This window comes from Peromyscus eremicus, chromosome 1 (assembly GCF_949786415.1).
Source record: "Peromyscus eremicus chromosome 1, PerEre_H2_v1, whole genome shotgun sequence".
Lineage (NCBI taxonomy): Eukaryota > Metazoa > Chordata > Mammalia > Rodentia > Cricetidae > Peromyscus > Peromyscus eremicus.
The window spans coordinates 28,471,981-28,488,523 of NC_081416.1; the positions used below are offsets into that span (position 1 = coordinate 28,471,981).

Here is a 16,543-nt window from a genome sequence, read left to right on the forward strand (position 1 = left end):
AAATGCATAGCTTTGTGCATGGTAGGCTAACCCTCTACTTCCTGAGCTATACCCTCAGCTTTTGAGAAAGTCCTCTTATAACAATTCTCTCAATTGTACCTTTAACAGAGAAAAGTTCACAAGATCATCTTGGCTTGAAAAGAGAGCCTGTTTCTGATCCTTGTCAAGGGGTAACACCGTGACATTTCAAATTTAGACATTTCTTTGAGAAGCACAAGTCACATATTCCCCAGTGGAGCACTGAGACTCAGGCACACTTCAGCAATAGCAAGTGAATGCTACAGACAACCTCACTATTCATCAGTGTTTTTCCTAAGGCTGTTCATGGGCCTAGAGGCAAATTTTGACTGAGAAATAGATGGATTGGGTTTAGAGATATTCTTTCATCAAATTTATGATTTTACTGTATAGCCTTTGAGGGGCATCAAGGCCCCAGACAAAATCAAAATGGTTCCAATCTGGAAATAGTTTGAAGTAGCGTAGATTTGTAACTTGGGGAAGTATTCTGGCTACATCTTGAGGTGTTATGAGGACATCGTGTCCACCAGCCCAAATGGCAGTGGGCACCTTCATAGAAGTCAGGTCATAGATGGGAGGACGACTCTGTGAGAGAGACAAAAAGCAATCATGAAAAGACACTCTTCATTAGCAACATGTGGACTTCTATGAGTAGAAAGCCTGCAAAATGAGTATCTGCTATGAGCACAATTCTGTTAGACAATGAGAGAGTGGAGGGGGAGAAACTCCCACAAAATGAATGTTCCCCGCCTTCAGGGAGTTTGTGAAGGAAAAATGTAAGGAAAGATACCTAACCAGACACTTGAATACAGATGTTAAGGGGGTTGGGTTTTGACAGGTGTGGTGGTTTGAATAAGAATGACCCTCATAAACTCATATATTTGAATACTTGGTTGCCAGCTGGTGGAACTGTTTGGGAAGGATTTGGAGGTGTGGCCTTGATGGAAGAGATGTATCACTGGGAGTGGGCTTTGAGGTTTCAAAACCCACTCCCAGTGTCTCTTTTTGCCTCATGGTTGTGTCTCAAGATGTGAGCTCTCAGATATGGCTCCAGTGCCATGCCTGCCTTTGTGCTGCCATGCTTCCCATCCTAATGGTCATAAACTCTAACCCTCTGAAACTGTGAGCCCCAAACTAAGCCTTGGTCATGGTGTTATAGCAATAGAAAAGTAATGAAGACAACAGGTAAAGATGTATGCTGGAAGGCCTCCCAGTGAAGGAAGAGTATGCAGACCATGATCAGGAGCAATTAACTTATCAATGTACCAAACTAGGGAATCTAGATCTTTTAGAAACTTTGAGACAAAGCAGAGTCATTTTCTTCAGAGCTCTGTGTTAAGACAGGTAGTGTATAAGCTGTGGGCTGACTAGAGAAGGGATGAGTAGAAAATTGATTCTACCAAACTAAGGACAAATGGTATGGATTCTCTAATTTCAGGCTCTAGAGACAACCGAATTCTCCAAAGAACAGAGGAAGATGTGAAGAATCTAAGGAGAATGCCAATAGTTTAGGAGGGTTGGGAAGATGAGTAACTAATATAAGGAACAAAGAGGAAAAACAAACATGGATGCCCTTGTATTGGGAGCATAAAAGTTCAGAACTGAGACTTCATCTTGATGGATGTTTCCTCTTTTGATTAATTTTAGTTTGAAGTCTATTTTGTTAGGTATTAAGATAGCTCCATCGGCTTGCTTCTTAGGTCCATTTGATTGGAAATTCTTTTCCCAATCCTTTACTCTGAGGTAGTATCTGTCCTTGATAGAGGGAGCTATTATGGAATTAGGGATAAACCTGGTGCTAGGGAAATTCCCAGGAATCCACTAGAATGACCCTAGATTAGACTACTAGCAATAGTGGAGAGGGTGCCTGAACTGGTCTTCTCTTGTAATCAGATTGGTGAATACCCTAACTGTCATCATAGAGCCTTTATTCAGTAACTGATGGAAGCAGATGCAGAGGTCCATAGCCAAGCATCAGGCCTAGCTCCAGGAGTCCAGTCAAAGAGAGGGAAGAGGGATCATATGAACAAGGCAGGTCAAGATCATGATGGGGAAATCTACAGAGACAACTGAACCAAGCTCGTAGGAACTCACCAACTTTAGACCAACAGCTATGGAATCTGCATGGGACTGGACTAGGTCCTCTGCATACAGGAGACAGTTGCATAGCTTGCTCTGTTTGAGGGGCCCCTGGGAGTGGAATCAGGATCTTTCCCTGACACATGAGCTGATTTTTTTGGAGACTGTTCCCTATGGTGGGATACCATACTCAGCCTTGATGCAGGGGGGAGGGTCTTGGTCCTGCCTCAACTGAATGTACCAGGCTTTGTTGACTCCCTTTTAGAGGAGTGGATGGGGGTGGGTCTGAGGGGGGAGGAGGGTGAGGGACAGCTGGAGGAGGGATGGGAAGGGGAATTGTGGTTGATATGTAAAATAAAAAAATTAAGTAAAAAAAGAGGAAAAATAAATAACCAGAACATTGGACTACAGAAATTCAGGACAATGGGAATTGTTCCAAAATAATATAAAGAACTTCAAAATGTGAGATTAGAAAAATAAATTTGCTAATTGAAAGCCGCAAATGACTTTAAGTGGACTGTTGTATAACAGAAAAAGACCCCAAATAGATTTTTTCAAAGTTCAAGAAAGAAAGGGAGAAGGAAGTAAGCCTTTTCTACTTCTATATTAAAAGGCATTGGGAGAAATAGAGGGGTAAAATGGGGACTTCGTAGAATCAATGGATTGAAGGAAGGTTTGTTTGCTTATGTCTTATAAAGGACAGGAGTTTCTGTAAGGCAATAAGAGCAGCTGGTACCACAGCACTTTACAAATTCAAAGTAACCCCTGCCCCCTGCAATGACTTTCTTTATAGAATTAGATGAAAATATCATAAAATGTGTATGGAGGCAAAAAAGGACATAAATAACCAATGCAATTCTGAGCAGATAAAGAAATGTTTGAGATATCATAATTTTTGAATGTAAGTTGTACTACAGAGCTATAATAATAAAACAAGGACATGTTGACCAACTGAACACAGCAGATACCTGGAAACTAATGACACAGCTCCAGAGATGTAAAAATCATGCATTGGAGACAGGACAACCTTTTCAACAAATGGTGCTGGGAAAACTGGAGGGCCTCAGGTTTGAAAATGAAATAAAAACCTGATGACTCACACTGTAGAAAAAGTCAGTTCAAAATTTAGCATCCATGTGTTTACTTCACATTTAGAGGTCCAGCTCCAACCATAAGAAGAGAAAAGTGGCTAATGGCTTATTCAAAGCACAGGACTAAATGAGTCTACAGTTCTGTTTGGTTTCCATCAGAACTGTGTATTTATTTACCAGGATGCTAGTAAAGATTCTTGTGAAACAATTTCCAATACTATGCACCCTTTAAATTTTTTGTTTAAAAAACTTGTCAGAAACATTGATTGTTTCTTCCTGTAATTTGAAAGAAAAGGAGCAAGAGTAACAGTTATATAAAGATAATATACATGCTAAGAAAATTGAGATAAAACAAACTATTAATATATTTAACATCCCTGTGTAGAGGGAGTGCAAACAATTTATTCACCTTTGTATATGTTCCTTTTATTTCTAGAAAGTCTGCATATTACAAGGTTCTGCAGACTAATAATTAAAAAAACTATCAGTACAAATATTAGAAATTAGCATGTAGAATTCTTCTTACTCAGATAACTTCTCATCAAAATTTCCCAAAACCCTACTGTGAGGTCTCTGAGTAGCTCACCTGGTTGTAGTGATTCATATTTTCAGTTTCACTTCCCCAGTCATAAGCTCTGAATTCATTAGATCGGTAAAGCTGAAATAGTGTGTCAGAGAGGATATTCAGGGTAAGAATCATGAGAATCACAGTGCATCTTAGAGAAATATCAGGTGGGGAGGGAAAAGGGCTCTGGATTCTCAGAAGGAAGCAAACATCTTATCAATACAGAGAACGTTGTCAAACAGAGAGACTAAGATGGTTTTTCTTGGTTTGATGAAGAAACTTGTGGAAAAGTAAGCCCCATTAGAAAGTCAAATCCCAGATACGCCTCTCTTGGAGGAAACTTCAGCTTGCTTCAGGGCACCCTTTACTGCAGCTGAGGGCCTATTTTACCAGCTCTAGTTTAAAATGGGATTGATTTGTGTGACACATTTGCTCTCTACCATAAAAACCCTTTCTCCTTGACTCCAGGCAAATCAAAGTCTGGAGAGGCAACAGGGACAAAGATGGAGACAGTTTCTAAGCTTCTAGAAACAAGCCTGTGAAGAGGGTGACTTATGACCTTTGGCATTAACTGAGACAAGGATGAGGCTGACTTTCTGTGACAAAGATGTTACCTGTTTTATATGCAGGATGTTCTGTACTGATGAGCCCGTGGGAGCATGTGACATGTACACATCCAATCGACTCTAGGAAGTTAAACACAGCCACCAGAGGAAATGAACTATGTCTCTCAGAAACAAAGGACAATTAAGAGCTTGTAACAAATACTGGCGCTTTGAAAAAGACAGCGCAACCATCTCTGAGTGTGTGTCTTTGTGAAACATCTCAGTGTGATCAGAGCTAAGGTGACTTGGGCATGGGTTTCCTGAGGACAAAAATCTGCACTAAGCCAAAAACAACCAGGAAAAGGGCTACACGCAAGCACAGGAATTGGTATAAGGTACAGGCATGGGGTGTACAAAGCAGGCATGTAGGCTGCCACAGATAGATCACAGATCCTGGATTTCAGGTCTACATGTTGTTAGTTACCATCTTTAGGATTTTGGTCAAATTATTTAGTTTGAGTTTTATTTTTTCACCTTCAAAATAAATATGTTAACCTTGTAGATGTGGCAGGGCATACTTTTAATTCTAGCACTGGGTAGAAGGAGTAAGATGCAGAGGCAGGAGGGTAACCATGAGTTTAAGGTCAATCTAGGCTACAGTGTGAGACTATGTCTCAGATAACCACAGAAACAAATAAATAAATGCACTAAAAATCATGCCTTCAACCTGCTAAGTTCCTGTAGAGAGATAACATACTGCAAGAATAAAGGAGGCATCTTTCCAAAGATTACTTTAATTTTGTGGAGATCATTGGGGCAAAAATGATGGAGTCAAATAATAACCATACCTGTACCTTAGATACTATGATCTACACAAAAGGAAACTATTAAACATCCTAACATCCAAACAAGGAAGGCTTGATCAGTGGTTTCTTTTGGGTGTAGCCTTTGAAGACATAGGGATGAGATGGGATGCTGAACATCTCTTCTGGACCTGTCTTGTATTCTTTCTAATTAGCAATTGCCAACTTCTCATTAGAATACAGCAGGCTTAGCTATACAACCACTCTACTCTGTGAACAACTTAAACTCCTCCTTCTTGAATTCTCAGTAGCAGGAGAAATGAGTTGCTAATAAAACAGAACTCTAACATCTTCCTCAGAAGGGGATTCCATTTCCTTCTGTTCTGTACTAGACTTTTCACATTAAGCAGCGACTTTTCTTTGAATCAAAATTCATAAATTAATGGCTGCACCCATGTAATAAGTGCACTGCTTACTCAAACTTCTCCTTTCCTGAAATTTTATTTTTAGTTGAATATACCAAAATGAAGTAAACTGAAATTGCCATAAGTTGTAGCTGCTTACAAGGATGTGAAAATATTCTTAGCACTCATTAGATAATGTTCTATCTCCTAACTTTGACAGAATATGGAATGAACCTTTCCTTCCCCTGCCGTCATGTTCATGAGATACCTAATCCTTCATGCATATCAAATATCTGTCTTCAAGGACTTGCAATACCTGTGTATCTATATAGTGTAATAGATAAGCATAAAAATGAAAGCTGGAATTTCTTCAAATGTCAAATGGCCACTTAGTTACTATACATACCATATTCATATTTTTCTTGTTGAATCCAGCCCACAGGGACATAAATTCACTACACATTGGTCGGAGTAGCTTTTTGTTGCAGATTTTGATGTAAGATGCCTTTGCCTTCTTATCTTCTAAGAAGAAACCTTTGGTACCAAACACACTCTGTGAAAATAAAAAAAAAATCTTTTTAAGATGTCTCCTTAAGTACCTTGATATTCCCTTAGTTATAAGAATGAACCAATTTGGGAATCTATTTGTATTTGCATTTATTTTCCATAGTTGAGGGGACAAAGTCACTTAGGGGAGGAGCAGTAGGCATCCGTTTTCAAATACAGAGGATCATAAATTGTAGTAAGCAGTCTTTGACCCCAAATTCACTTCTTCATGGTGGATCTTGTCTGTAATTTGTCTAATCAGTGGTTGCCAAGTTGTCATTCAGTGAAAAGCAAGATAAAAGAGGTTTTCATTTAAGACGAAATATTACACTGAGCAGGAAGGACATGCAGGTTTTATTTTTCACATACGCATTGGCTGTGTATTACTGTCCTAAACTAACCATACTTCATGATGAAAAGTAGAGAATGAAGCACCAAAGAGAATTTGGTGCTGGGCATCAAATACACACACAAGAACAGTGTGTTAAAATATCTAGAGCTCGCCGGGCGGTGGTGGCGCACGCCTTTAATCCCAGCACTCGGGAGGCAGAGCCAGGTGGATCTCTGTGAGTTCGAGGCCAGCCTGGGCTACCAAGTGAGTCCCAGGAAAGGCGCAAAGCTACACAGAGAAACCCTGTCTCGAAAAACCAAAAAAAAAAAAAAAAAAAAAAAAAAAAAATCTAGAGCTTATGATGTAAGCTTGAGCAGATCTCCAGTATAGTTCAAGAACTGTACAGAAAACCAGTGGTGAGGGAGTCAGAGAGTTAGGTCTTGAAGAGGCAGGATTTCTGACAATAGGAAATGCATACAGAGATAAGACACAAACATTATTGGCCTTACGTCTGATGTATGTAAGAAGAACAATGCATTTTACAAAACTGATGTATTTATAGATGGATGTGTCTATTCCAAATTTCATTTAACAAACTAGTTTATTCAGCTGAGTGTGGTGGTACAGGAGTTAGAATCAGGAGGATTGCTGTAAGTTCGAGGACTGTCATACTAATTTAGTGGGAGACTCAAAAATCAACAAAAGAAGGAAGAAGGAAAGAAAAAAGGAAGAAGGGAAGGAAAGAAAAAAGGAAGGGAGGAAGAAAGGAAGGAAGGAAAGAAAGAAGGAAAGAAGGAAGGAAAGAAAGAAGGAAGAAAGGAAGGAAGGAAAGAAGGAAGAAAAGAAGGAAGGAAGGAAAGAAGGCAGGCAGATGAACAGACAGATAAACAAATTTATTCAATCGAACTTGTCCAGATGTAGATAGTAGTCAAAACTAACCAATGACAACGTATTATGAAATAGTTGTTAAATTACCTTTGCTCAAAGTAAACAAGGCAGTGAAACTGGTGTTGTAAGCAGTCATTTGGCTGTAGGAAAACATCTTCCACATATGGAAGATGTGCTCACTAATGTGCTTGCTTCCATGTGCTCACTGATGTTTCATTTCTACAACTCCATCCCAAAATAAGGCCTTGTCTTCTTTTATAAGAATTATTGTGATTGTCTAATTCACTTTCTGGTTTCATTTTTGTATAAATTCATTTTTACAATCATTCAAAACTCAAAGGACAGTATCAACAAACTATTAATATTATGCCTCAAGATATGCTATTTGTGGCCATGACAAAGAGAAACTGAGACCAACAGAAGATAAAAGCAAAAACAACTCTTTAGTGAATGAAATTCTAAATCCACAATTGTTAACTGAACTATTATTTTGCAGCTTAAAAATTAACAGTAAGAATTTAAGTGAAAACTTGAACTGTAAGATATTGAGGTGATGGAATAAATCTAGGTTCTTCAATAGATTAAGAGTAAGCTCTCATAGGGAAAAATGTATATTAGTAAAGGTTTTCTAATGTCAAACCAAGACATCATACTCATATGTAATTTGAAGAACATCTTCCAATTAGACATTGTGAACTTATTGACCTGCCTAACTAAATAGAACATGAAAATATATATTAGTAGACAATAAACGGTGTAGAACTCAGCTCAGCTGAAAGCCTATGCATGCTTCTCTGCAAGTGACTGAATTCAGTGAACTGTATATGGTACCTACAGATACTATTGACACAGACACACACATAGGCACACACACACACCACTCTCAGGCACATCCTCATGGACTCTGATTTCTATAGATTTTAACTAAAGTTCCTACTTCTATTTCATACAGATTAAAAAATAATAAGGATCTATGATACAAGATGAGATCCTGAGATAAATTTTGGCAAAACAAAGAGCCTACCTTGATTATGGAATTTGGAAGTAGAAAAAAACTGGTAAAAATGCTTGTGGGATATTTGAATGAGATCACAGGACCCAAGGCAAAATTCATTTTGATTCTTTGTGCCAGTTCAGGCATGGTGGAAAAGGCTATAAACCCTGGGAGAATAGGAGACAAGACAATCTCGTAAAAATTTGATATACTCATGCAAAATTTTATCAATGGGAGTGAGTGGAATTCTGCATTGGTCTCCTTTGTCTTCCTACTGCAGTGAGTTGGAAAGGTGTTCTAAGTTCTTCTGCCAAGATAATCTGACTTAAGTTCTAGCTAGTCACAAATCAATGACTTTCTCAAATGCTATTGCTGGACCACTTAACTCACGTAGGGAAAATGGTAGTAAGCTGGTGGGTAAGGGATGATGTGGTAAAGCAGCTACTGCTTGGTGAACCTCATTTCCTAAGCATGTAAACGTGTTGGTCACCCACAATTCTAAGTTGTTAGGAGAGTCGCAGAGCTTGTAGAAGTCAACATTCAGTTCACAAGATACAAATGAAGCTTTCTTGCCTGCTCTAGAACAAGGTTTCATTGTCATTGTCCTTGGTGTCTTGTTGGATATTCATACCCCACCTACACCGTTTCCAGCTTCCCCAAAGTGAAGATGTTTCCCTCGGATCTGCAGTGATATTAGTAAGGCCCAGGCATGACACCCACTTATATGCCTGTGAGGATAAGGGTAGGGATCAGTACTGCATGTGAGGAAGCTACCGGGGGTAGCTGGGCAGGTTAGTTTCCCAAGATTCATTGCTGTGTCTCTGCTGGAGATACAACCCACAAACATATGTAGAAATAATGAAATGTTAACACTGTTTGGGTCATGGAAATTAGCTGAGCAACTGACTCTGTACCAAACAGACAACTTGCCTTCAGAGGATGTTTGGAAATTTGTGGAAGTTAGGTCTTTCATTGCCACACTGACAATGCACTTTATGGATGGATATTTAGGTGCTAGAGTCAGGGTTAATAAACAACATTCAAATGGATCCTTCCTTCATTTAGAAAAATTCTGCCCCAAATGTAAGAAGTGTTTAATGAAATATGCTCATGCTCAAATGCAACCAGGCATGAGGGTCTCATTTACTGTATGTTCTTTGCAGATCAGTAAGAATGAATGTCCTGTTCACTCATCTAGTTGCAAGTCAAGTCCTTTGCTAGTACTTCTGATCCCATTAGTGGGCTCCAACCAACCTCCTCTGAATCTACGGTCTATATCAGTGGGATTCTTTGGGAGATCAGGGGAGGAAAAATATTGAACACAGATCCCTAAACACAGCAAATGCTTAGAAAGTGCTGGATATATTTGTGATATAATTGTCTGGCTTCTTTGGGGGTTCTCTTATTGATATGTTGATAATTTTTTAATCTGTTTTCTCTTCTGCTCACTTCCTCTCCCAGGCTTGTAGAATGCTATCAGCATGAAGAACTGATCGGCATTTCTTTTTGGTGATTAATAGTAATGGCAGTAATGGGAATATTATAAGATTGATTGTTTCTTGCAGTTTTACCCAATCTAAAATGCCTTAGCTTCTCATGACTAAGTCTCCTAAAATTGGAAATTTCAGTGGAAGATTGGTAATAAATTCAAATCTCTGTCAGTATCATTTTCTTTTAACTTTCATGTGGAATAAGAGCATCGATTTCTTTTCAAAATGTCTGGGCAAAGTTTGGGGTGGGTGTGTGACTCAATGGTAGGGCCCGTGCCCAAAATGTCTGGGGCTCTGGGTTCTCGCCCCAGTGTTACAGAAAAAACCAAGCAAATGTCTAGGAAATTATATTACATTTAAAAATAGAGAATAAGTTTTTTTTAATTTTTATTTTCTAATAGCTATTTTGTAAATATTAGGTCATATAAATAGATAAATTTAGTTGATTTATTACAGTAAGTTTTTGTGTTTCAACTCATAAACAAATGTGACCAAGTAGTTTTCATTCGTTCAAATTACAGTTGAGCCCCTGCTTTTAACTTATTTAGAGTGTATATGGATTGTGAGGCGGGTGTGACTGATACGGATTCTGTTGTTCTTCCGATTTGTTGATTTGTCTTGTTGCTTTAAGCTTTATTTTCTCAGCATAAAAGGGCATCTGTAAACTTTATCTTTAGAATCACCTCCCTGGACTTTAGACATGAACTCTTTCTGGAGATTAGTGTCTTCATGACAGTTGTGTGTGTGGGTGTGACCCCAAATGAAGGAAGGGTAGGGTTGGCCCTTCATACACATAGCTTCTGGACTACAAGTTCACAGATACACAGAATAGGAGGGTTATTCTCAGCACAGGACAGGGCATGAAGGGCAATATAAATAGCCGGCAATTACTTAGTTCTAATTTAGTTGTCACAACATTAACCTTTGTAAACATACCTATTGTAGTGCCAAGTGAATGTCCAATGAAGTACAACTTCTCCTGACCTGTTTTATTTACGATGAAGTCTATTATCCCTGGGAGGTCATATTTGGCCATTTCATCAAAGCTGTAAAATGAAACAACACATAAACACATACAACAATAGTTTTAAAACGCAGGCACTGGCTTGACTCTTTCACACAGGAACTCTTTGCCACCTACTTATTTGGTGCGTGTATCATTACGCACCCGGTTAAACCGAGAGTATTGCAACTTTTTGTGCATTTATTCTGTTTATTTTCTGATAGCAGGAATGGCTGGGGGACTAATGCATACTCTCTCAAGTTCTTCATTCTCATTCCTCACACTCCTCCTAGCTCCCCTTTTTCTTGCTTTCGTTCTCTTTTTTTTTTGCTTCTGATTTCCCTATGGTACTGATGAGTGTTATTCAATACCCATCACTCTTGTCATTTATGATTCTATCATTTGAGAGCTGATGATAACATTAGGGAAGTTATTTAAATGTTATGACCACAAGTATGCCCACTTGAAAAATGGACAGGGAGTACCTGGCTTATAGGTCTGCTATGGGGCTTGGATTGTATGAAAGAAATGACTTGCCTGTTAGTAGGTACTTAATCTGATGTTGTCATTGTTAGTATTTGTACATATATATTCAATATCCTATAATATCAATACCAAAATCCTACGTTCATCTAGCATCTGTGGAGGAGAACAAAAAGGATCATATTATATTCAGTAGGTTCAAGTACCCCATGACCTTGTAAAAAGTACATGAAGGGACCAACAAATTGATACAACCAAGTACGGGAGAATTGTTGTGGTGCCTCACAGAGAAACAGCTCCAGGCTTTGTGCCATTGATTAGATTCAAAATGTTTCCTAAATTTTGCCCCTCCACACAGCTGTAGCCCTAACAATGTATTCCTTTCTTTTACTCCTCCAAGCCTGTTCAGGGAGCAATGACTATTAATTGTTATAAAAATGATATGCTCTCTATCTAATAGCAGGATGCCAGTCAACTTGGTGCTTAGGACCTTTGGAAGGGAAGTCTATCAGGGACAACCCTGTCCTCTAATGAAATCAGAAAACAGTTCTACTAAATAAATTGTCAAAATACCAAAAAAATCTTATTAACTGTTCATTAACACTTTAAAACATCATATTGTAGTTTTTCCTAAAATGGTATACTATGTAATCTTTTTCTCTTCCATTCTCTGGATCTCTTTTTTTCTTGTTGCTGCATATTTATTTGTTATTTGAGGTATAGTCATGTTGTTTTAACAAGGCCCGAACTATGGCTGGCCTGGAATTCACAATATAACCCAAGCTAGCCTCTAACTCATGGAATTCCTCCTGCTTCCCCAGTACTGGCATTACAAGTGTAAGCCACCATACATGGGAGTATAGAATATAATCTCAGCTAACAGTTTCTTTAAATAAGTATAAATGCACATTATTTTTGCAAAATGTACTATTTTGCAAAAGTACTATTAGAATTAATACTGCTTTCTGTTTTTCACTTTGGATATGTTAGAAACCACAGGGGTTTTATAACCCAAAATATTATGTATTAACTATGAATTTATATTTAAGGAAACCCCTCCAATTTTCTGGAGATTTTTCTTAGATACAGTTTACCTGAAAGCCCAGAATTTCTCTTCATTTGCTGAGAGAGTTTTGTGTCTTCTTGACCAAGTGTTGCCCCGACTGTTTCCCATCCACACATCATAACCCGCATCTGCTAGAATGAACCCGAGACTTCCATTGGCAAAATTCTCAAGCCAGTAGGCATTGTCTGCAAACAAGGCATGCTGCATATACACAACTGGCCGGGGACCTGGACGAGGGGGTGTGAAGCGAAGAAGCAAGAGAAATTTATAGCTAGGAATGCTTTAGAAACACACACACACACACACACACACACACACACACACACACGCATGCACACAGAGCATACCTTTCCGCCCTTGTCACTAGTATATTAGTTTAGAGTATTAAATTCATATCACCAGCTGCTGGTGCACATACTATATCATGGTTCTGAGCTGACTGGGGTGCATGCATCAGCTTCTTGATTTTTTAGTGTTGTACAATATTATACTAAGATGGTTACATTTGTTTATGCTGTGAAACGTTTGTTTAATGACACAAAGATATTCTGCATTCTTTTATGTTGCATTTGTTTAACTCTGTGAAGCTGGGTTACTTTGTCTGTGTAAAACACCTGATTGGTCTAATAAAGGCTGAACGGCCAATAGTTAGGCAGGAGAAAGGATAGGTGGGGCTGGCAGGCAGAGAGAATAAGTAGGAGGAAAAATTTGGAAAGAGAAGTTTGGGAGCAAAAGGAGAAGGAGGGGAGGACTCCAGGAGCCAGCCACTCAGCTATACAGCAAGTAACAGAGTAAAGAAAGGCATACAGAAATAGAGAAAGGTAAAAGCCTGGAGGCAAAAGCTAGACAGGATAATTTAAGAAAACCTGGCTAGAAACAAGACAAGCTAAGGCCAGGCATTCATAAGAAAGAATAAGCCTCCATGTATTTATTTGGGAGCTAGGGGGCAGGCCCCCAAAAAGCAAAGGGCAAAAGAGTAAAAAAACACAAGAGTGAGTGAATGTTCAGTGAAATGAGAGAACCGGTGCTGTTGATTAAAACAAAAACAACAACAGCAGCAGCATCAACTAGCACCATAATTTAACGACTAAAAATAAAGGTCCTGGAGTCAGGCTGCCCAAATTTAAATTCGGGTATTGTCACTTGTTATTTGTGTGACTTTGTGCCTGTTTCAGAAGCTGCTTGTCCTCATCATCTGTAAATGGAGATGGTTAGTGTTAAGTGATTAAAAATTTGTAGAAAACTACAACTAACAAATGGTTTCGAACTCCACATCTTTTCACAACTTTCTCTCCTTAAATTTATTCCTGTGAAATTCTTCTCTCCATAGCTGTTTCTCCCTCAAGTGTGTTGCATGATTTAACAAAAGACAAAACTAAAAATATACAAGGTCCAAGATGCTCTTTTAATTTGAAATGAAGGTAACAGAGCATTATGAAGAGTATAACCATATCCTAGAATAGATCTTCTATTAAAATATATTTGTTCGTTTCTTGACATTTAAGTCTAACTTGGAAAACTATATTTTGTATGGGAGAACTTCCCACATGCCACTATGATTTTTTCATTCGAAAACCTTTGATTCACCTATTCCTTTCTCAGAGGGGAAGACTGTGATTCTGGTGGTTTTGGCTGCCCTGAGTATGAATTGAGGAAAAGAGCTGCAGAACCAACATGGTAGGCAAGTGTCAATGAATAGCACCCCCTCCATCCTTTGAAAATTGTTGGTTTACACTTAATTTCAGCCTCTGCACAGGGCAGCTGCAACCAGCTTCCCTTCTACAGGGTAATTTCCATGCTTTCACATGTTTGGCTCTTTCATTTCACAAGCTGTCCCTATGATCATGGATGCCTGAATGTTCACTTTCATCCTTAGAGAAAGCTTTTCCTTCGGAAATGCAGTTATTCAACCCTGTGGTAAGAGAAGGAGCCCATTGATTCTAGAGGGATCAGAGAAGAGACCTTTGGACACCTCACTGGAGTCAACTTCACTCCATCCGGCAAACCTCCTTCTAACAGCAAGGAAACTGGCTTTCCAGAGAAGTCAGCAATGAGTTAATAAAGGTGGGCTCCACCTCGGCATTCACACCTGAGGAGCAGGCCTGATTTTCCTCAGCAAGACGTGTTTCACCCTTCCAGTCTTTACAGAAGTGGAGCGAAAATATAAAGCCTCCTTGTTAGCCATTAAAAGACCACTGCAATAACTCAAACCGATTTTAACAGTTCTGTTCGTCTCCCGATGAATAGCTACTATTAAATTTCTGTCATGCGTCTTTCTTCCCAGGAGACACATCTGTACCTGTCTGCCCAGTCTGTGCTCTGCCATGGGGAATCCTGTTGATGGCGAGGATGTACCCATCTGCAGTGGTAACTTCATACTCTTCACTGGGATAGCCGTTGTAGATGATAATTTCACTCTGTAGTAGACATAGAGTTATTTTCAGCTCCTCCTCTCAGGAGACACCATAAAGACAAAGTGACTAACAAGTTTATGGGGCTAGATTATATGATATCTATAGCCATAGGTAGTTGTAAAGTGAGATCTATTACACAAAGTCTTCATAAAAACAAACAAAACGCTAAAAGCTATCTACTAAAATATTGGGGGTGGGTATTTAGTATTGATCAATCTGCCTAGGCTACACTTCTTTGTTACTTCTTTTTTGACTCTACTCTTGGCTTTAATGATGGTAAAATTCCATGCCAGGATAATGCTGTCATGAATTATTCAAATGGCTTTAAAGGTATGAATTTAAAAGGGGGACTGAGGTTTCTAGCATGATAATTAGGGTGTTTGGCCATCCTATCACCAGAGTAGGTCAGTTCGGGCTGTCTCTTGACCATTGCCAGTAGTCTATTGTGGAGGTATCTTTGTGGATTTCTGGCGACCTCTCTAGTACTTTGCTTCTTCCTATTCGCATGTGGTCTTCATTTACCATGATCTCTTATTCCTTGTTCTCCCTCTCTGTTCTTGATCCAGCACATGAACTATGAACCAATAGCTGAGGAGCCCCCAACTGGATCAGGCTCTCTGGATAAGTGAGACAGTTGATTAGCTTGATCTGTTTGGGAGGCATCCAGGCAGTGGGACCGGGACCTGTCCTCAGTGCATGTGCTGGCTATTTGGAACCTGGGGTTATACAGGGACACTTGGCTCAGCCTGGGAGGAGGGAACTGGACCTGCCTGGACTGAATCTACCAAGTGGAACTCAAACCTCAGGGGAGTCTTTGCCATGGAGGAGATGGGAATGGGGGATGGGCTGGGGGGAAGACGGAGGGGGGGCAGAAGGGAGGAGAACAAGGAAATCTGTGACTGATATGTAAAATTAAATTAAATTATATAATAATATTAAAAAAATAAAAAGGGGGATTGATGAATATAAAAGACATAACAATTCTGCTTCTTATAGATAAAATATCAGCTATTAAATCAAAGGAGCCGATTTGCCAGCCTGACACAAAAATGTTACAAACTATTTCTCTCTTCCAAGTTTTTTTGCTATAGTAGATCTGGGCCTTTTACAATTTGTCCACCCACTAATCCATTTATTTGAAGTTGTTTGGACTTACAGCATTCATCCGCACTTCAGGATTCACTCCATTTTCCAAATCCAAGAGTTCACTAATACTTAAAGTTCCATGTATCAAACATGCTGTTGTCAAAAATAACCATATCACAGGCATGCCTGCCATAAAACATTTAATGTTTAAGGGTTAATCTTATCCATCTATGTTGATGACTAAAATTAAAACAATACCACATGGAAAACTCAAATAACAACAGAGAAAGCTAGTGCTTCAGGGAAGAAACAAATAAAGTGACAGGTACTTAGAGTGTTAGTCATCTAATGGAGTGAACTTAACCCAATCTGGAGGCCTTTCAAATTTTATTTTAATTAAGGTATTTTTATGACCTGATCTTTGTTCAGCTGTTAGTTTAGAAGGCAAGTTTTGACCTCATGGCAAATTAAACAGTGCAGTTGTCTATATCTCTGCCTTTTATCCCACAAAGTACACAGGAACAATGAACAGATGGAGTTTCCACTAAGTCATCAAACTTGTAATCAGTTTTGAGAGATGTGATGCTTTCCCATGAACATTTCCCAAAGTCCAGACTTGCACGTTTCCACATGTAGTCACACTCCATTGCCATAGTTTAAAGAATCATATCTTCAAAGACAGACCAACACCATCTGAGCAAGTGAGCTCATGTCCTGGTCCTGGCTGCTTCCGAAGT

General features: G+C 39.0%; 1 protein-coding gene across 1 annotated transcript; it reads right to left on the reverse strand.

The window, feature by feature from the left end:
• Positions 1 to 369: 369 nt before the first annotated feature.
• On the reverse strand, positions 370 to 15,990 carry Lipn (lipase family member N). Its single transcript, XM_059253764.1, has 9 exons — positions 15,877 to 15,990; positions 14,606 to 14,723; positions 12,335 to 12,533; positions 10,691 to 10,800; positions 8,295 to 8,431; positions 5,912 to 6,058; positions 4,368 to 4,439; positions 3,775 to 3,846; positions 370 to 603 (listed from the first exon to the last, which is right to left on the reverse strand). The coding sequence occupies exons 1-9, from the start codon at positions 15,988 to 15,990 to the stop codon at positions 370 to 372; spliced, it is 1,203 nt and encodes a 400-aa protein (XP_059109747.1).
• Between the last annotated feature and the right edge of the window lie 553 nt (positions 15,991 to 16,543).